Source organism: Lontra canadensis, unplaced genomic scaffold, assembly GCF_010015895.1.
Source record: "Lontra canadensis isolate GAN:19392208 unplaced genomic scaffold, GSC_riverotter_1.0 scaffold40, whole genome shotgun sequence".
In the NCBI taxonomy this organism is placed as follows: Eukaryota; Metazoa; Chordata; class Mammalia; order Carnivora; family Mustelidae; genus Lontra; species Lontra canadensis.
Genome location: NW_022631034.1, coordinates 17,066,736 through 17,087,905, shown reverse-complemented (window position 1 = coordinate 17,087,905; position 21,170 = coordinate 17,066,736). Strand labels below are relative to the sequence as shown.

Below are 21,170 nucleotides of genomic sequence, written 5' to 3'. Positions count from 1 at the left end.
GTAATCAAAACATTGCCCACAGGGGCCAAAGAAAAAGAAGGTGTGGGGGAAGGCTTTTTAAAATCCAGACTGCTTGAAATGATAAGGAAAACAACTCTGTAGGTAGAGAAAGGTAGAGGTGTATGAGAAAGGTAAAAGGAATGAAAATACATTCCTTTACTGAGGGGAAAAGAAACTGATTTTGTCCTAAATTGAGATTGGCTGTTTAGAGAGGGAAAACTTAGAACAAAATTCTGAATGAAAAAGAAAGTCGTGGAAGGTTTTTGTGAAGAGGAATCTTTGGAAAGGAATTTTATGGGTGGTCAGGACCGATGAAGATTGGAATAAGTAAGTTTTAAAAGTACGCTGGTAAAAGATTAAATTAAATGTGGTTTTCTCTATCTTTAAGAAGGCAACATTTTCTTGGATTGTTGGTCTGTTCTTAATAAAAAAAGTTATAAACAAAGGTTTATAATTAAATTTTAAAATTATAGGGGTGCCTGGGTGGCTCAGTGGGTTAAAGCCTCTGCCTGCGGCTCAGGTCTGATCTCAGGGTCCTGGGATAGAGCCCCGAATAGGGCTCTCTGCTCAGCAGGGAGCCTGCTTCCCTACCCACCCCCCCACGCCTGCCTGCCTACTTGTGATCTCTGTCAAATAAATAAATAAAATCTTTTAAAAAAATTATAAACAAAGGTTTATAATTACATTAAAAACAAGGTTTCTATGTTTTGTCTTTACCAGGTTTCTAAGGAGCTCTCATCAGATTTTAACCACGGCAGTTTTTAAGTCTTTTGTTACTTGCAGAGTTGCTGTTTTACTCTGCTGTCTTGGCCAAATGCATTCCTGCAAAAGTGCTTCATCTTCCAGGAGATTCGTGGAAAAGGCTTTGACAAGTACAGGTTTCTGGTAACTACGATCAATTTGCCTTCACGTAGGAGGGATGATAATAAAGCTTCCAAGTGCTCCCCCAAGGCCACTTGCATAGTCCTACAATATGTCATGGGATGGTGGCTGGGGACCTATCCCTGGTCTCCTTCCTCACATCAGTACAGTGTACATCAGTGACCATAATATTAACATGAGGGGTTTGCCTCTGCCATAGGACTTTGCTGGACCTTCTGCGAGGAAAAAGATGGGCAGGGAATCCACAGAAAATTCAAGGCCCAGGTGGTGCCATGAGGTTTTGGGTTTCACCTGGTCCGGTAAGAATTACATTGTTCTAAACGTTATGATTAAAAAGGTACAATCCTATCCAACCCCTAAAAATGTGAAGGAGGTGTGAGCCTCTGTAGGGATTCGGGGGTTGGGGAGGACTTTGATTCCCGACCTGGCACAGTGCTTCCATCTCTTACTCTGCCGGGTAAAGAAAGGGCACATGTGGGACTGGGGATCAGAGCAGCAAGCTGGTTTTGAGAAAGCAAAAATAGGAGCAGAGCATACTAAAGCTCTGGGCATCTCCTAAGTAGGGCTAACATTTAGGTTAAATACGTTTGTGACTCCGAAGATATGGACAGACAGAGGGGAGTGCCCCTAGGGTTTTGGTCCCAGTTCTGGCAGGGGGCAGAAGCCCAATATACCCCTTAGAGCAGCAGCTCCTAGCAATGTACACAGCGCTCCTCCGGGCAGGGCCTCTCCCTCAGCAGTCGGGGGGTTGCGGAGTGGTCTGGCTGGTGATTATGCGTGAGCCCGGACCGGACCGTTAACCCTGTATGCTGACAGCTGCGCTGTACCAAAGGGATTCGCCCTGCGGCTTGGACAATGGGAGGCCAAGGGGTGGAGGATTACGAATAAGCCCTTGGGGGGGTCAAGATGTGTGGGAAGACTCTTCAGTCCATCGGCAAGATCTTGTCTGAGGCAGCCCTCACTGGTTTCCATGCTGCGGCTCATAAGGCACGGATAACCCCTGGCAACGGGGAAGCTGAGGCCCTACCTCAGGTCCAAGCTTTAGCCAGTGCCCCTTCAGTAGGTGCAGCAGACTGCGTGCACAGAAGGAATGGCCATCCCAGTGCCCAGGTGGGATGGCGTATTGCCAACGATGCCAAATTGCCCTTCGAGTACAGCGACTTCAGTAATGAGGGAACAGGCTGTCCTGTGGGTTCTAAACAACACCCAAGGCAACTGCTGAAAGAATCTGGGGCATTTGAAGTTCCCAACTGGTGAAGAACTGGCCAGTTGATTATAGCAACCCCCCCCCCCGCCCCCAAGTGAAGATGCTGTATATGGCCTGGTTTGTGTGGACACTGTGTCTGGCCTAACCCAAGCCTTCCCCCGCTGTTGTGCACAGCAGGCTGCCGCCGTTAGGGGATTAGAGAAACTGAGTAGTGGGCATGGGTACCCGCATCAAACAGACAGCACTGGGGAGTTACATTTTGAAGCTCATGATATATAAGACTGGGCTAAAAAAAAAAAAAAGGAGGTTTCATCCCCCTTATGATCCATAAGCAACAGGGTTGGTAGAAAGAAAAAAATATTAAAACAGCAGATCAAATTATTAACATCTAAAACTACCTTCGCCAGGTTGGTTTTATTCAAATTGATTATTTGAATGATTAATAATGAGGACCAGTTGCCCCATGTACCAGAATGGGGACCTCCTGCCAAGGCCCCCAACACCAAAGAGGTGTGGAAGTGGCAGGAAACAACCATTGCTCCAGATCCCGACCAGGGGACAATATGCTCTGCTGCGGAGAGCAGCAAGCCCCGTCAGCCTGGGAAAGGAATTCTCTCCTGGGCTTTGCGGTGGGGCTGACAGGGCTGGCGAGTTACTTCACATTCCTGCGTGAGGAGGAACTGCTCATTCTCCACTGGGATCCATTGTCCTGCTGCAAGCCGGACTTGTTGGAATGCATTATGCCTGAAATGGAACATCCACCCTGAGAGAGAGGGGAAGGTGGGGGTCCTATTCTGGCATATTCTGTCCTCAGTCTATCTCCTCATGCCTGACCATGCGGTGTCCCCTGGCCAACAGGCACAGTATGCACAGCCGAGTCAAATTCCTAGATTGCCAACCTCCCTCTCTCCTCAAGCCCAGGTGGGCACTGTCTCCCTGGTGTGATTACCTGGCTGATGTCTGTGTTCCCTCCACAGGCTCGGAGATGTTAGAGCACGCATAGAAACCCTTAGTAAATTCTGTCAGCAAGCCCTGAGGGATAGCCCCCCAAATCTGTCCTTCCTGAACACTGAAATGACTCTAATGAGAAAAACTGTCCTCTAAAATATGATGGTCTTGGACAGTGTTCCTACCTCAGAAGGAGGCACCTGTGCCATTATCAAAACAATGTCCTCAGCCCATGCCCGATGAGTCTGCTAACGTATCATCCTAATTAAATCACATGAGGATACAGGTGAATGCCCTGAGTGGTCCAACTCCCAGCCTAGGGGATTTAATAAGTTGGCGGTTTGGTCCTGGGGCTCTTGACAGAAAGAGTTGTCACTAATTTGGGGAATTATTGTCTTCGTCTGTGATTTCTCTTACGTGTGCCTGTATTGTTGCTGTGGCATCTGCCCCTGTTGCAGCAGAGAGACAGCAAAAGGGCTGCCGCCATGTTAAGGAAACCCCTTGCTGCCCACTCAAGGCTCACTGTGGAAGAGGGAGGCACCAGGGGTGGAGTGTTGGGAGTGTCATCAAAAAGACATGTCTGCCAGTTGACCTGGAAGCACTTTGAGGCTCCTCACCCCCTCCTCTGTCTTTGGACTGTGGGTTCCCCATGACTTTCCTGCTCCTAGAGGCTGCTCCAAGGTCATAACCTTGAGATAGTGATGCAGTATTGAAAACACCTGCATAATATATGTGACTAAGCCCAGTCAGAACCCCTTTATAAGCTTTTTAAGATTTGGAGGGCTGCTGCAGGAATCCATTCATCTTGCCATCACCCAAGACAAGTCTCGTGTGTAAGCTCCTTTGCTCTTATTAAAACTGCCACGTACCAACCTGGAGTGACCTGCCTCTTTCTCCCATCTATCCCTGGCCTCTGTGTGTAGGGGCCAGTTTCGGAGCACACCAGGAAAACTCCAGAAATCCCCTCCCCACCGCACCCATTCCAACGGTGGTGCTTAGTCATCCCTATCAAGGTCCCCTACTTTTCCATTTGGGGGCCCCCCTCCACTTTCAAACTGTACAAGGAGTACAAAGGGCCATGACACAAAGGTACAGAGTGTTGAGGGGGTATAAATGGTACAGATGATATTGACTTGGCTGAGTCAACAGGTCTGCTGGGGGCCAGAGGCATTGGCTTGCCGGGCAGGTGTCCAAGGCAGCCTTTCTCCTTCACCCCACCTTCATGTCACCATTGGCCTAGACTGCCCAGCCCTTCCCATGTCAGCCCCTCCCAGTCCGCTCTGCCGGGAGGCAGGGCCCGCCTCGCTGAGAGTCTTGACCTGAGCCAGGAGGTGGAGGAAGCCAGTCCTGCTGTGGAGTGACTGCTGTCATGTCCCCTCTGCAGCTTGGTCACCTGTGCCTCCTCGCCCGCCCACCACATGGCATCCCCAGGATCGCTGTGCTGCTGCTGTCCCTGCTGCCATTCTGGGCAGGGGCCCACTGCCCTTGTCAGGACCCAGCGTTGTGCCAACCCATCACCCAGCACCCTGATTTCGAGGTCAGTGCCTCTCCCTTGCTCTTTCGGGACTGGTCCTTATGGCATGGTAAGAAGTCAGAGTAAACCTGAGCCCTAAGAAGAGGTGGTGTGGGTGCAGTCACCAACTTGGATCACTCCCGAAGGGTCTCTTGATGGATTGCCTTCATTATATGATGAGGAACCTCGAAGAGGTTGAGTAGCTCTTCCCGGGTCTCACAATGAAGGCCTGCCTAAAAGCGTCAGGCACGTATTCACAGGCAGGTCAGCCCAGGTCTGACCCTAAGTGAAAATTCCTTCGTTGCCCTCAGGGCCTCTCGGGTAGCACTCTGGGCATACCAGCAAGGACATAGGATGATGAGGTATTTCCGAAGTAGCAAGTTCTACTGTTTTCCAAGAGAATGAATATCTAGTATGAGAGATCTCAGCTCTCCAACAGGATATCAGAATGCAGAATGTTCTCCTTACCTTTGCTTTTCCCTATCTACCAGCCCTTTCTTTTAGGCCCCTCAAGACCATCCAAGAAGGATGGTAAAAATGATTTTCTTTCTATCCACCTAACGATTTATAAGGCTTTGGGGAACTTTAATTGGACACCCTTTCACAGGCACTATGAAAATCAGCTGACACCTAGAGTTTGATGCCTGCAACAGGAGTTGGAGGAGGAAAGGTTTAATCCTGTGAAAAAAGATAGAAACCTCCTTTAACTTTCTGAGGAGCCTCCATACTGTTCTCCAGAGTAGCACCATCCATTTACATTCCCACCAACTGTGCAAGAGCATTCCCCTTTCTCCGCATCCCCTCCAACACCTGTTGTGTCGGGGGTATTAAGGAGGGCCCTTGTTATGACGAGCACTAGGTATGGTGTGTAAGTGATGAATCCATAATCATTTTCTCCAGAAACCCATGTTGCATTGCATGTACGCTCACTAAGATTTAAATTAAAAAAAAAAAAAAAAAGAAGAAGAAGGAAATTTCCTAAAGGAATGGTCAGGAGGCCAGGCAGGGGGAACGGTCACCTCCTTGTCAGGAGCAGACCTGATAGGGAAAGCAGGGTCTTTGCAGGTGGTACTACTTTACTGCCCTAACGGGGAAAAGGCCTTCTTTCTTCCTGGCAACCGCCCAACCACTGGGCCATCGGTACAACTTAGCCAATGAAAAGCCGCTATACTTCAAACTCTCGGTTTACTCCAATCGACTTTTTGTTTATAACAGCCTTTCTAACTCCCTCCTTTCCTCTATAAAAATGTGTTTTTCTCCTTTATTTCTTGGTTTTGCTGTAGCTTGTTTGTCCTGGTTTGCAAGTCTCTGCAGTTCCCAAATAAACACTTTGCTGGTAAGATAGCTGACAGTTTTATTTTTAAGATTGGCAGGTGGGATCCAGAGAATAACCCCCCTCAGCCCCCCACAACAGCTCAGAGGCTGGTAAGGAAAGAGGTGCTGGTACCCACAAGCCTGAGCTCATTGTGTTCTTGCCAACACTGGGGTTTGAAGGTTAAGTCTTGTCCTGGATTTCAAACTCCACGCTTTGTGTTTGAATTTTCTGGACATTATTTGGGATCTGTTTTAGGGCTTTATTTTTGTTTTTTGTTTTCTGAGAATACTCCCTTGGCCCTTGGTAGGACTCCTGTTTGGAACTGGATTGTTCCTACTGGAACTGTGCTGGCCTTTGGTCTGATACTTTCTGGAACCAGGCTGTTCCTGTTGAAACTGCTGTTTAGGAATTTTTCTTTTTAGAGGAAAACCTCCAGGAAATGGAATCCCAGTCATCAATCTGATTAGAGCATGCCCTGGCCAGGCTCTGGCTAGTTTTGTTTTAAAACTATGGTCTCAGGGCCTTTGGCTCAGCTGGTGATCTCAGGGTTCTGGAGCCCAGCCCCTGTGGGGCTCCCTGCTCAGTAGGGAGTCTGTGTCTCCTTCTGCCCTTCCCCCTGCTCGTTCTCTCTTGCGCTCTCAAATAAAAATCTTAAAAAAAAAAAAAAATCGGTCTCTCCTGTGCACACTTATAACTAAACGGACTGACTTAACCAAAATGTAGAGTATCAATGGCCATTATAGGGAATTTCCATCTCCCCAAACTTGCTTAACTCAAAGTTAGAAAGCTATGGCTCCAAAACAAAAAACCGAATGGGATGATTATTTTAAATTTTTTTTTCTTTTTTTTTTTTTTTAGATTTTTATTTATTTATTTGACAGAGATTACAAGTAGGCAGAGAGGCAGGCAGAGAGAGAGGGGGAAACAGGCTCCCCCTCCTCCCCCAAGCAGAGAGCCCGATGCGGAGCTCGATCCCAGGACCCTGAGACCATGACCTCAGCCGAAGGCAGAGGCTTAACCCACTGAGCCACCCAGGTGCCCCGGGATGATTATTTTAAATGGTACCTCAAGGCTTCCAAATATTCTCAGGATTCTAAGTTTGTCTTTTTGCAAGATATTATTTCTAATATGAGGCAAACAATTGAAAGGCATCAAAATGGCTTCTTGAGGCCCCTTTTCCCTCCCTCATCTTCTTTGCAGACGTGAATCTGTCTCCTCCTTCCTTTTCTGGTCTCCTAAAAACCACACTCTTTATTTAAAAAAAAAAAATTTTTTTTTTAGATTTTATTTATTTATCAGAGAGAGAGGGAGGGAGCACATGAACAAGAAGGGGAGAGGGAAAAGCAGACTCCCCGCTGACTGCTGAACAGAGAGCCCCAGGTTGGGCTGGATCCCAGGACCCTGAAATCATGACCTAAGCTGAAGGGCAGACACTAACAGCTTGTCCATTTTTAATTAGGACATAGTCTTGAATAAATATGGATTATAAATTAAATTTCCATTATTAAATTAATAGTAGAACTATTAGTAAAGATACCATTTTAGTCCAAAAATAGTATGAATTATCATAAAGGAGAACATTCCTTTGAGCTATGGCAGAGATTTGACAGAAATATCAGTGAGGGGGGTTACTTTGTCCTACGGGAGTGAGTCTGAAATGCCCAGGAACCTTAAGAGCCAGGGGAGCTGACAAAAATATGGCATCTAATACATTTTGGACATAGGCATTTTAACTTTTATTTCCACTGGAGATAAGGACAGCCCATTGTCCCCAGAATATTCCAAAGTCATGAGATACCCCCAAAACCTACCAACAAACAGTATAAATGTTGCAAATTTTATCTTTGGCTAAGGTATGAACTCAAGTAAGGACATATGGTTCAGCCTGTTGGGCAGAAGTATGCAAAATGTAAAGGTGGTTTTTCAGTGATTTCGAAAGGAGTTGTAATAGAATATTCAGTATGATATTTATGATTTTCATCCTTTAGGTAAGACCCATCAGTTAACCATGAAAATCCTGCGCTGGTTAGAGGAGTTTTATATAAATTGTCACAGGGATTCAAAGGTAATCTGTCAGCACTAAGCAGTCATGAGGGGTTTCATTTGGATTCAAATGTACTCCTTATTCTGAGATCAGGTACCTCAAGTATCAAACCCAAGTTTGAGAAAACTGCAGTTTTTCTTTGGAGACTTTATGTCTCTTTAAGGCCAAAAATTTCAACAGGTGGATGCTTTCTTCCTATGCAGAGGTTTGAGAAGGGGAAAAGAGAAACAAATCATTTGTGTATCATATAACAAGGTAGAGCCTGCAGAAAACTGTCATCCACATCAGCTTTTAAGGTTCATGAAAAGTTAAAAGGACTCTTTGTGAAACCCTGGGCATTATGGTTCAGGTATATTTCCTTTCTTCCCAAGTGAAAGCAAAGAGATATCGGCTGTCCTCATCAACTGGTATACTAAAAAGGTGTTGCATAGATCAATTACAGTGAAACATTTGCTTTCAGTGAGAATCCAGTGACTATGAGGGGGTAGTAGGAGCCACAGGGTGCCAAGAAATAACAATGTTATTTATTGCTTGGAGGTCTTGCACCAAATGTCTGTTCATGTCTTCCGCCCATTTTTAATTGGATTATTTGGGGTTTTGGTGTTGAATTGTATAAGTTCTTTCTATAATTTGGATACTAACATTTTATTAGATATGTCATCTGCAAATATCTTCTCCCATTCAGTAGGTTGTCTTTTAGTTTGGTTGATTATTTCCTTCAACGTGCAGAAGCTTTTTATTTTTATGTAGTCCCACTAGTGTATTTTTGCTTTTCTTCCTCTTGCTTCAAGAGATCTATCTAGAAAAATGTTGCTACAGCATGGCTGATATGAGAGAAATTACTGCCTGTATTCTCCTTTAGGATTTTTATGGTTTCAGGTCTCGTATTTAAGTCTTTAATCCATTTTGAATTTATTTTTCAGTATTATATGAGAAAGTGGTCCGGTTTCATTCTTTTATGGGTAGCTGTCCAATTTTCCCAATACCAGTTGTTGAAGAGACATTTTCCCATTGCATATTCTTGCCTCCTTTGTCAAAGATTAATGTCCATATAATTGTGGGGTTATTTCTGGGCTCTATATTCTGTTCTTTGATCTATGTATCTGTTTTTGTGCCAGTACCATACTGTTTTGATTACTACAGCTTTGCCGTGTATCTTGAAATACGGGATTGTGAAACCTCCAGTTTTGTTCTTTTTTTTTTTTTCAAGATTATTTTGTCTATTCGAGGTCTTTTGTGGTTCCATAGAAATTTTAGTAGTATTCTAGTTCTGTGAAAAATGCTGTTGGTATTTTGATGGGGATTGCTTTAAATCTGTGGATTGCTTTGGGTAATGTGGACATTTTAACAATATCGGTTCTTCCAATCCATGAGCATGGAATATCTTTCAATTTGTATTTTCAATTTCTTTCATCATTGTTTTATAGTTTTCAGAGTATAGGTCTTTCACTTCCTTGGATAAGTTTATTCCTAGGTATTTTATTATTCTTGGTGCAATTGTAAATGGGATTGTTTTCTTAATTTCTCTTTCTGCTACTTTGTTATTAGTGTATAGAAATGTAATGGATTTCTCTGTATTGATTTTATATACTGAAATCTTACTGAATTCATTTATCAGTTATAGTAGTTTTTTGGTGGAGTTTTTAGGGTTTTCTATATATAGTATCATGTCATCTACAAGTAGTGACTGTTTTAGATTCTCCTTGCCAACTCGGGTGCCTTTTCCTTTTTCTTGTCAGCTGTGGCTAGAACTTCCAGTACTATGCTGACTAAAAGTGGTGAGTGTGAACATCCTTTTCTCTTTCCTGATCTTAGGGGAAAAGCTCTGTTTATCACCACTGAATGTGATGTTAGCTGTGGGTTTTTCTTATATATTGAGGTATTTTCCCTCCAAATTTGTTTGTGGTTGCATGGATGCTGTACTTTGCTGAATGCATTTTCTGAATCTGTTGAAATGATCATATGGTTTTCATCCCTTCTCTTGTTGACGTTATGTATCTTGTTGATTGATTTGTGAATATTGAACCACTTTTCTAGCCCAGGAATTAATCCCACTTGATTCTGAGGAATGATTTTCTTTAATGTAATGTTGGATTTGGTTTGCTAATAGTTTGTTGAGGATTTTTTTGCATCTTTGTTCATCAGAGATACTGGCCTGTAGTTGTGTGTGTGTGTGTGTGTGTGTGTCTTTGTCTGGTTTGGTCATCCAGGTAATGCTGACCTTATTAAATGAATTTGGAAGCTGTCCTTCCTCTTCTATTTTTTTGGACTGGTTTGAGAAGAATAGATATTAACTCTTTTTTAAATGTTTGGTAGAATTCACCTGTGAAGCCTTCTGATACTGGATTTTTGTTCGTTGGCCATTTTCTGATTACTGACTTAACTTCATTGTTGGTAATCAGTCTGTTCAAATTTTCCATTTCTTCCTGATTCAGTTTCAGGAGGTTATATGTTTCTAGGAATTTATCTATTTCTTCTAGGTTGTCCCAGTTTTTGGCATATTGGCATATTCTTTCTGTGGTACTAGTTGTTACTTCTCTTTTATTTCTGATTTTGAGTCTTTTCTTTTTTCTTTCTTTCTTTTTTTTTTTTTTTTTTTTGGATAGTTTTGGCTAAAGTTTATTTTGTCTATATTTTCAAAGAAGTGGCTCCTGATTTCGTCGACCTGTTCTAATTTATTATGTCCATCCTCCTACTGGTTTGGGGTTTTATTTATTCTTTTTCCAGCTCTGTTAGGTGTAAATATAAGTTGTTTATTTGAGATTTTTCTTTGTTCTTGAGATAAGATTGTTCTTTGTTCTTTGCTATTATTCTAAAATTTCCTCTGAGAATAGCTTTTGCTACATCCCAAAGATTTTGGATAGTTGTGCTTTCATTTTCATTTGTCTCCATGTGTTTTATTTCCTCTTTGATTTCTTGGTTGACCCTCTTATTGTTTAGTAGCATGTTATATTACCTCCATGTATTTGTGGTCTTCCTAGATTTTTTTCCTTGTGGTTGATTTCTAGTTTCATAATATTGTGATCAGAAAATATGCATAGTGTGACTTCTATCTTTTTGAATTTGTTGACTTATTTTGTGTCCTCACATGTGATTTATCCTGGAGAATGTCCCATGTGCCCTTGAAAAGAATGTATTCTGTTGTTTTAGGATGGAATATTCTGAATATATTTATTAGATCCCTCTGGTTCAATGTGTCATTCAAAGCCACTGTTTCATTTTTTATTCTATTTAGAGAATCTATCCATTGATGTAAGTAGGGTGTGAAAGTCCCCTCCTATTGTATTGCTGCTGATTACTTCCTTTGTTATTAGCTACTTTATGTATGGGGTGCTCTCTTGTTGGGTACATAAATGTTTACATTTGTTATATATTCTTGTGGGATTATCCCTTTTATTGTTATGTAGTCTTTGTCTCTTTATAGTCTTTGATTTAAAGCCTTTTGTCTGATTGATACCTGCCTATTGCTGCCTCAGCTCTCTTTTCATTTCCATTTGAATGAGAAATGCTTTTCCATACCTTCACTTTCAATCTGCTTGTGTCTTTAGGTCTAAAAGGAGTCCCTTGTAGGAAGCATATAGATGGGTCTTCCTTTTTTTTTTTTTTTTTTGTAGGCTCCATGCCCAGTATGGAGCTCAATGTGGGCTGAAATCAAGAGTCAGATGCTCAACTGACTGAGCCACCCAGGCACACCCAGGTCTTGTTTTTTTATCCATTCTGTCACCTTATGTCTTTTGATTGGAGCCTTTAGTCCATTTACATTCAAAGTAATTATTGATAAGCATGTACTTATTGCCCTTTGGTTACTTGTTTTTAGTTGTTTTTGTAGTTTTTCTCTGTTCCTTTCTTCTCTTGCTCTCTTCCCCTACAGTTTGCTGGCTTTCTTTAAGGATATACTTGGATTCCTTTCTCTTTATCTTTTTATACATCTATTTCTGGTTTTTGGTTTGATTTGGTTACCATTATGTTTATATATAACATCTTAGGCATATATCAATCTGTGTTAAATGGGTAGTCACTTAAGTGTGAATCCATTCTGGAAGCACTAAATTTTTACTCCTCTTCCCTTCATATTTTCAATGTATAGTATCCTAATTTTCATCCTTTTATTTTGTGAATTCCTTGACTGATATTTATAGATACACTTAATTTCACTGGTTTTGTGTTTCCTACTTTTCTTACTATCTTTCCTTTCCATTCAAAAAGTCCACTTTAACATTTCCTATTTCCTATAGCACTGGATTAGTGGTGATGAATTCCTTTAACTTTTGTTTGTCTAGGAAACTATTTATCTTTCCTTCTATTCTGAATGAAAACCTTGCTGGATAGAGTATACTTGGTTGCAGATTTTGTTCGTTTGTTTGTTTTTTAGCACTTTAAATATATCATGCCACTCTCCTCTGGCCTGCAAAGTTTTTGCTGAAAAAGCAGCTGATAACCTTATGGGATTTCTGCTATGTAACTGTTTGCTCTTGCTGTTTTTGAAATTCTCTGTTGATCATTACCTTTTGCCATTTTAAACACTATGTGTCTTGATGTGGACCTCCTTGGCTTGATTTTGTTCGGGGCTCTCTGTGCCTCCTACATCTGGATATCTGTTTTCTTCCCAAGATTCAGGAAGTATTCAGCTATTACCACTTCCAATACATTTTCTGTCCCCTTTCTTTCTCTTCTCCTTCTGGAATCCCTATAATGCAAACGTTATTATGCTTGACGGTGTTGTTGAGTTCCCTTTAATCTATTTTCATTTTGGGTTTATGTAGGTATGGATGTATGCCTCTTGTTCAGCTTGATTGCTTTCTATCACTCTGTCCTTCAGGTTACTGAACTTATCCATTCTGTTTCTTATAGTTTACTATTTATTCCCTCTAGTGTTTTTTAATTTCAGTTATTGAGTTCTTATTAGAACTTAGATAAAATAACCTGTTTCATTCTTTTTGATGTTTTCTGTCTCTTTGTTGAGGGTCTGACAGAGGGTCTTCCTTCTCTTCTCAAGTCTAGTGAGTATCTTAATGACTGTCACTTTAAATTCTCTATCAGGTCTTTTACTTACCTCTGTTTCATTCAGCTCTCTTCCTGTGGTTTTGTCCTGATCATTCATTTGGGACATACTCCTCTCCTCATTTCGACTAACTCTTTTTGTCTGTTTCTGTGTGTTAGGAAAGTCAGCTACATCTCTTGCTCTTGAAAGTAATGGCCTTATGAATAAAAGATTCTGTGGTCCTCTGCAGTGCAATGTCCCCTGTGCACCAGAACCTGGTCCTTCAGGGATGTCTCTTATGTGTGTTGCATGTGCCCTGCTAATGTGGCTGAGCCGTGTTTGTCTTCAGACAAGTCATCATCAGTAATGGCTCTTTTTGCCTGTTGTGGGCAGAGCTTAGTATTTGTGCTGTTAGAGGGTCGATCTGGGGCTGCCTTTGGCTTGAGTTGAGATTGACCAGGTGTTTTCCAGGAATGCAGTAGCATGGAACTATAGGACACTTTTCTTGTGTGGTCCCCTGAGAAGTTTTGTTTAGTGAACAGGGCCACCAGGTGTCTGCCCCTAGGCTACTGCCTGGGTTGTAATTGGATTGGTCTTTGTGGTTATCTTACCCTCTCCAAAGGGGCAGGAGTCATTTTGGAGTGATGCTGGTCCCTGTTGGGACTTGTAGACTTCCAGGTTTGTGGCACCACTTTGGATGGGCCAGGCTAAGGCTGTACTGGAGGGGACAGTTCTGCAGGGGAATGTGGGGGCAGGATGGATGGTGCCAGCAAGGTCTGTACTAGGCCAAAGTGGGAGAGGAGCTGCAGCCATCCAGGAAAACTCCTGCCAAGGCCAGCCAGTTTGTGGAGGGGCAGATCTACAGAAAAATGGGACCAAGTCATGCTGTTAGTAAGCTAGGTAGAGAGTGTTCAAGTAGTATTGTCTTTTACAGCTCTCTGTGTATCTAGACTAGTGGAGGGAAATGGCGCCTACCAGCTCGTTTGTTAAAGCCTCCTAAAGATCCCTGCCCCTCCAACACACACTATTATTAAATCTCCTTCTTGTATATCTCTGGTGTTTTTCAAACTGCTGCTCTATGCTGTGTCTCAGTGGGGCTGTTTGGTGTGCTGTCTCTTTAAGGGTGAGAACTCAGTTGCCTATTGCATTCTGGGTCTCTCAGAGCCAAGCCAGCTGATTTTTTTTTTAAGTTCCAGGTATTAAGCCCCTTTGATTGTAAGAACTCATGAAATTTGGCCTCTCCTATTTTCAAAGCCAAAGATTATGGGGATTTGTCTTCTGAGGGTGGGTTCCTTGTGCCTGGGGTGGGGTCTGCTCCCCACTGCTACCTGTACCTATGGCATCCCTCCCTCCTATGGACAGTCCTGTGAGTCAGTTTGGCTCCTGACCACGTCTCTGTCCTTCCTACCCTCTTTGATGTGTCCTCTTCTTTTATATTTTGCTGTGGAGACTCTGTTCTTTCAGTCTTTGGGTTGTCATCAGGGCTCAAAAATAAGCATACTTGGGTAGAGCAATCTTATCACAATGTACTCTCAGGAGATTTTGTTGGATAAAAATACCTCCATAAAAAGTCTTCTTCCTCACTGGAAAGACCCTTACTAGGAATTGCAAACTAATCCTTGTGCCACAAAACTCCAGGGAATAGACTCTTGGATTCATGTAACTCACCTAAAGAAAGCACCAAACCATAACTGGACCTGATGGCATAAAAAAATAAAGATTTCCTGGAATTGAAGCAGGTGACATCTGATGAGATAGCTTTCTCAGGATGCCTGGACCAGGCCTGTATACCTTTTACTCACCATTGATGCTTCTTTCTCTTTTGTGGGAAGACAATGCCTCTTCTTTATTTCCCAAGACCTTGTAAAAGGCAGAAACCTCTTCTTTTGATTATAGCTTTTTGGAAATCGCTTCATCATGATCCTGGGACAAATTAGTTTTCCACTTGCTTTATTTTTGAAGGGTTAGAAAGTTCAGAATTCACAAAAGTCTTTCATCTGAGCTATCGACTTACTTTGGATTCTTATCCAGATTCATGGTTTCTGAGTTTGCAACCATAGACTGTATTTTCAATAACACATTTGATTCCAAACGGTTCTTTGAGATAACAATACTGTTGTAAAACATCTTTGAGTTTGTGCTGTTTTGTAAAAAGTTCATCAGCTACAGCTTCACGTTTATTCCTGCACTGTAACTTCTCAAGATGCCTCAGTTAATTCTTTTTTAGCGTTGTCTTCTAGTTTTTATGATTCTGTTTTCATGGTCTCTTTAATTGGAGCTTGCCAGGAAGCTTGCCAGGAGGGATATATGACTCCAGGTTTGCCTTCATAGGATCTCTCTCCCATAAGTTGGAATAAGTGTCAATAAATATTTCAGTGGCTACTTCAGACCTAGAGTCCTGGTTTAGAACCATTATAGAATATGGAATTGGTATGTTACTTCTGTTTTGTATATTTAATTTTTTATTTTGTTGCCTGTTAGACTTTAAAAAAATGTTGTATCCTCTAACGTGATGCCAGCTCAACCCTTCGAGATGATTTCCAATACTTAGGACCTTGAGTAGATACTACTTTAGGTGAGAGATCCTGAGAGTTTCTCCCTCCTAATCTTCCTTGTTACTCAAATGTGACCTTTAGGGCTTTCCAACTATAGAAGTACTTTCTCTCCAATGTAGGCTGTGGCAACAGGGGAAGACCCTTCCCCGTACTAAGGGACAAAACCACTAAATGTGGAACACTTCCCTCTTGATCAGTTATGCTTTCAAAAAAAGATCTTGATCAAAAGTGGGAAATGTGAAAACTAACAAAAGGAAACCTCACTTAGAATAGAGTTGAAAGGCCAACAGGGGGAGCTGTTATGTCCTGCCACTCATCAACAGCAGACCCAACAGAAGATGCCTGGGTACCTTGCACATGGATACTACTTTACTCAGCAAGAAGGATTTCCTCCTCCCCCAGTTAAGCCCAGGTAATTAGAGACTGTCACAACTCAGCCAATGAAAAACCACTATATTTCAAGTTTCTAGTTTACTTCAATTGACTTATTTATAACAGCCTTCTCAATTTCCCCCTTTCCTCTATAAAAGAGCATTCCTTTCCTTTGTTCTGCAGATTTACCAATGCTATTGCCATAGCTTTCTTGCCCTGGATTGTAATTCTCTGCTATTCCCAAATAAACTTCATTTTTTCGCTGGTAAAATAAGTGGCAGTTTTATTTTTAAAGCTAACAGTCCAAAGGGCAATTCTTTTTTAAAGACTGGAAAATTTCCAGTTCTTAATCTAACAGATTTTGAAGCAGAGACATTTAAATGCCAGTAAAAAGTATAAAATGTATATTGCTTAGAAGTAAAGGTGGTAAGGTGTTTGTAAAGAAGCTTAGTGTGACAACCCTAACATCTGAAAGACTTATTTATTATGGCCTCCAATACCTCTGTGGTCTTATTCAAGGGAGCAAAATTTTGTTCATTTACATGTTCATGATAAATGGTCTTTTTCGTTTCTGACCTATATTCTTCAAACAAGATGAGACTACATTGCTCATTTTTCCCTTATGTTTTCAGTTGATTCATCCAGTTACATTTTTAGCATTTCTATTATATCACAACCTCTCAGTATTCAAACTTAATCTAAATAAATTCAATCTTAATGATCAGAATTAAAATAGGGGATAAGGTTTATGATGGAAATATGAGTCTAAAATCTCCAGAAACAATGGGCCATTCCAACTTCACATTCTATTTTTATTTTGGTGGGCAACTGCCTAAGAGAAAATTTGGGTTATGCATAGTTAATCCTGAAAAGTAAAAAATAAAAACTTAAGGCAACTGGCAAAATTTAAGAAATGTCTGGTTGAACTCTTATACCCAGTTCTCTCCCACCCCTCACCCATCCATTCTCCTCACAGTGACCCAAGGATTCGTGATCACTCCCCCTTTCTTATTTGTTAATGCAAATCTTATGTCCTTCCCCTGCTTAAAACACTATAATGACTGCCCATTCATCACAAGATAAAATATAAAATCCTCAGTGATCTACAAAGCCCAACTTGATCTACCTACCTTACTAGTCTTACCTGATTTCATGTTACTTTCAGGATTTCTGTTCTCCAGCCCCATTGATACTAGTTTGGTTCCAGAAATTCAGAATTCTTCTGAGGTATTGAGACATTCACCTGTTTTGCTTCCCTCCACTGAGAATGCCTTTTTATGGGTAATCCTCCATCATGTCTAGGTCATTGCCCAGATTTCAGTTTTTCCCCAAAGTGTGTAGTTCTCAGAAGTTTCCTGCCCTACCAGGGAAGCAGGCCCCTTTATATGCTGTCATGGCTGCCTGCATTCCCATGCAGCCCTTAACACTATTGTAATTGAACAGCTTATGGACCTGGTCTCTTTAACTTTTGTCACTAATGTCTAGCAATATGCATTCCCTAAACCTTACTAGAATTCAATAAATATTTCCTAAATCAATGAATTAGTGAGACTTCTGTGCTTCTAGAATTATCTGTAGGGGGGGAATACTAGTGAAATATAACATCCACCAGCTTAGAACTATTCTAAGAGGTCTGTTTTGCCAAAAACCATTCATAGTAAATGCAGTATCTGGTATATTTGTATAGGTGGAGTGGCTCTATCTGCAGCAGCCAGAAATGAGTATTAATCAACCTCTCTTTCTCTTACTTTACTCATTCAATTAGTTATAAAGTCCTGTTAATTTTGCCATTAGGATCCTCCATATCTGTTCATTTATCTTATTTATCTCTGCCTTTCTACAAGTTTAATTTGAGGTCATTATCATCTTTGCATAGATTCTTCTAACAGCTTTCCTATTATTCTTTCAGTTTTAGTCTCTCTTCCCACTTTAGCTGAAGGTGTTTTTCTAAAATGTATATATAAATGCATACCTAGAATGTATACATTCTCCTTTTAAAACTCTTTCCCTCAGGTTAATGTGCTAATTTCTCTGCAGGCTTTCTCTAAAAGCCTTTTAGGACTTAACCCTGCCTACAACTCTTGGGCTCTTTACTGCTGTCTCCTGCCGAATTCAAGGTGTCAGCTACACTCAATACGTACTCATGCAGTCACCGTGTTTTCTCTGCCTCCAGGTCTCGGCTCTTTCCACGATTTCTTCCTGGCCCTACTTTTGAGGCCTGGCTAATTTCTCCCATCACCAGTTATATTAGGACACCTATGCCTTACTTGCTGTTGTACTCTTAATGCCTGGCTTATGATCAGTGTTTAATGTTATTTTGGGTGATCAGCGTTGTATTCTAGGTTTAAGTGATGATGCTTATCTTTTTTGTTTTGGCAGGTGTTTGTTTTTGATGTTGGAAATAAAACTTGGAAATTTTATGATTGGTCCCAGATTACAACTGTGGTGATTTTTGGAAAATATGACCCAGAACTTATGTGTTATGCTCATTCACATGGAGCCAGAGTAGTGCTAAAAGGTGAGTTACAGTTTTTACCAGATGTGTCTGGCCAATTGGTAAGTTTACTTGTATTGTTTGTCATCCTGACTTTCCAAAAAATTCCCTTTTCATGTTTATCTGGTTTATTTTTTATTGTCTTACAATTAATCTTAGATACTAATTCATTTCACAGATAGTTATTCTTAAAGAATTAAGCTACTATGATTTTGAGCAAAATGTGAATCATGATTAGCATGATGACTTTTAGCTAGTCATAGTCTTCAATTTCTACTTCTAATTTGAGAATTATGTTACTTATTATTCATAATGGTTATTTTGGGGATTGAGACTTTATTATTTTGGTATATGATTTCTCTACTTGGAAAACTTAAATTGGGGACTTAGTATTCCAAACTAATGAGATGTTTTAAAGGGTTTGTGAAATAAATGTCATTAAACTGCAAAAAGCTTATATGCACAAAGAATGTATATTTCTTCCATAGGAGATGCACCCTTACAGGATCTCATCAATCCTAGTTTCAGAGCATCCTGGATAGCTCAAAAAGTTAAGTTGGCCAAAACACAATACATGGATGGAATTAATATAGACATAGAGCAAGAAGCTAATTGTTTATCACCTGAATATTACGCATTAACCACTTTAGTCAAAGAAACCACAGACTCTTTCCATCGTGAAATTAAGGGATCACAGGTAAAAGTTTGTTTGTTTGTTTGTTTGTTTGGAAACCCCTTATTTTCCATATCAAAATGTATTCATGAAGGTGTGACTAATAGAATCTCAGTTTTACTGAATAGGAAAGAATTTCAGCACATATATTCTAAAAATATTTTCTGGAACTTTTGAGGTTCTTATTAGAGAAGTTTTACAGAATTTTAAGGTGCTCTGTTCTCTATCCATATAAAGACACAGCATTGAGATTGTTCCCCCTACTTGCCTTGCAGCAGGTTAGAGATATTAAATAGGCAAATAGATCAGCAAGAATAAGGAAGGGCTTAGCTGTCCAGGCCCTGCTTTCACCAGGGCAGGACTCCTGCCTAAGAGTAGACATAGTCCTGGGGGAAGTGTCTCACTCACTTCATAGGCTCTGAGTTACTTGTAAAGCACCTGATGTCCAAGAAAGCTCAAAGAACTAACTCCATAGAATTAGAGCTATGACACAGGCCTCCGCATTGCCATAGTGAGCAAGATTAGAGTGGAAGATTACAGCAAAAGGCATCTTGCCAGGCAGTATATGGGTAATAAAAGATAATGTGGCCCTGGATCAGTGATCTCAAACCTGGTCGCATATTAAGATAACCAAGCCTTGTCTCCTTCCCTCCCCTTCCTATCCTCTCCCCGCTCCTCCTCCTTCTCCTCCCCTCCCTCTCCTCCTCCCCTCCCCCCCACTTCTCTTCTCTTCTGTATCCTCCTCTCTCTCTCTTTTAAAGAGAGAGCATGCATGCATGCAAACAGGCAGGAGAGGGGCAAAGGGAGGAGGAGAGAGAAACTTAAATAGGCTCCATGCTCAGCACAGAGCCTGGTACCAGGGCTTGATCTCATGACCCTGAAATCATGACCTGAGCCAAAATCAAGAGTTGGACACTAACCGACTGAGACATCCAGGCACCCCAAGCAAGTCAAATGAATTTTTTGGTTTTTCAGTGGGTATAAAGTTATGTTTACACTACACTATAGTCTATTGAGTGTGCAATAGTATTATATCTGAAAAATAATGTAAATACCTTAATTAAAAATTACTTCATTGCTAATGCTAACCATCATCTGAGCTTTTCAGCAAGTTGTAGTCTTTTTGCTGGGAAATGAGCTTGCCTTGATGTTGATGGCTGTGACTGATCAGGGTGGTGGTTGCTGAAGGTTGGGGAGGCGGTGGCAATTTCTTAAAACAGTAACGTTTGCTGCACTGATGTACTCCTCCTTTTACAATTTCTCTATTGCATGCAATGTTGTTTAAATAGCATTTTACCCACAGTGGAACTTCTTCCAAAATTGGAGTCCATTCTCTCAAATCCTGCTGCTGCTAAATTGCCTAAATTTATGTGATATTCTAAGTCTTTTGTTGTCATTGCAACCATTTTCACAGCGTCTTCACCAGGAGTAGATTCCATCTCAAGAAACCACTTTCTTTGCTCATTCATAAGAAGCAATTCCCATGGAAGTTTTATCATGACACAGCAGCCGTTCGGTCAGATCCTCAGGCTCCACTTCTAATTCTAGTTCTCCTGCTAGGTCTACCTCATCTGCAGTTATTGCCTCCATGAAAGTCTTAAACCAACCTCTGCTGCTTCAAACTTACTTTTGCAGCTTCCTCACTTCTCCCAACCTTCCCAAAATTTAAGGTCTTATGCTCCTGATTAGGTTCCCTTGCTTAAGGGAATGTTGTGGTTGGTTTGATCTTCCAACCAGACCACTACAACTTTTTCCATGTCAGCAATATAGCTGTTTTGCTTTTTTACAATCCGGGTGTTCACTGGAGCAGCACTTTCTATTTTCTTCAAGAACTTTCTGCTTTCACAACTTGGCTGTTTGGCATAAGAAGCCTAGCTTTTGGCCTATCTCAGCTTTTGACATACTTTCCTCACTAAGCTTAATTGTTTCTAGCTTTTGATTTGAAGTGAGAGAGGTGTGACTCTTCCTTTCACTTGAACACTTAGAGGACATTGTACAGTTATTAATTTGTTTTTTTTTATTATTATTAATTTGTTTTAATTTCAATGTTGTGTCTCGGGGAATAGGGAGGCCAAGAAGAGGGATGGAGACAGGGAAACAGCCAGTGGGTGAAGCAGTCAGAACACACACATTTATGGGTTGTTTGCCATCTTATATGGGCATGGTTTGTTGCACCCTAAAGCTCT

General features: G+C 41.2%; 1 protein-coding gene across 1 annotated transcript in view; it reads left to right on the top strand.

The window, feature by feature from the left end:
- The window catches only part of CTBS (chitobiase), a 52,526-nt gene that overhangs the window by 15,075 nt on the left and 16,281 nt on the right, over nucleotides 1–21,170 (top strand). Inside the window, exons 3-7 of the mRNA XM_032870256.1 lie at nucleotides 721–885; nucleotides 1,082–1,181; nucleotides 4,422–4,574; nucleotides 18,197–18,335; nucleotides 18,800–19,008. Coding sequence (XP_032726147.1) covers nucleotides 815–885; nucleotides 1,082–1,181; nucleotides 4,422–4,574; nucleotides 18,197–18,335; nucleotides 18,800–19,008 — 672 coding nt within the window. The 5' untranslated portion in view covers nucleotides 721–814. The remainder of the gene's footprint in view (nucleotides 1–720; nucleotides 886–1,081; nucleotides 1,182–4,421; nucleotides 4,575–18,196; nucleotides 18,336–18,799; nucleotides 19,009–21,170) is intronic.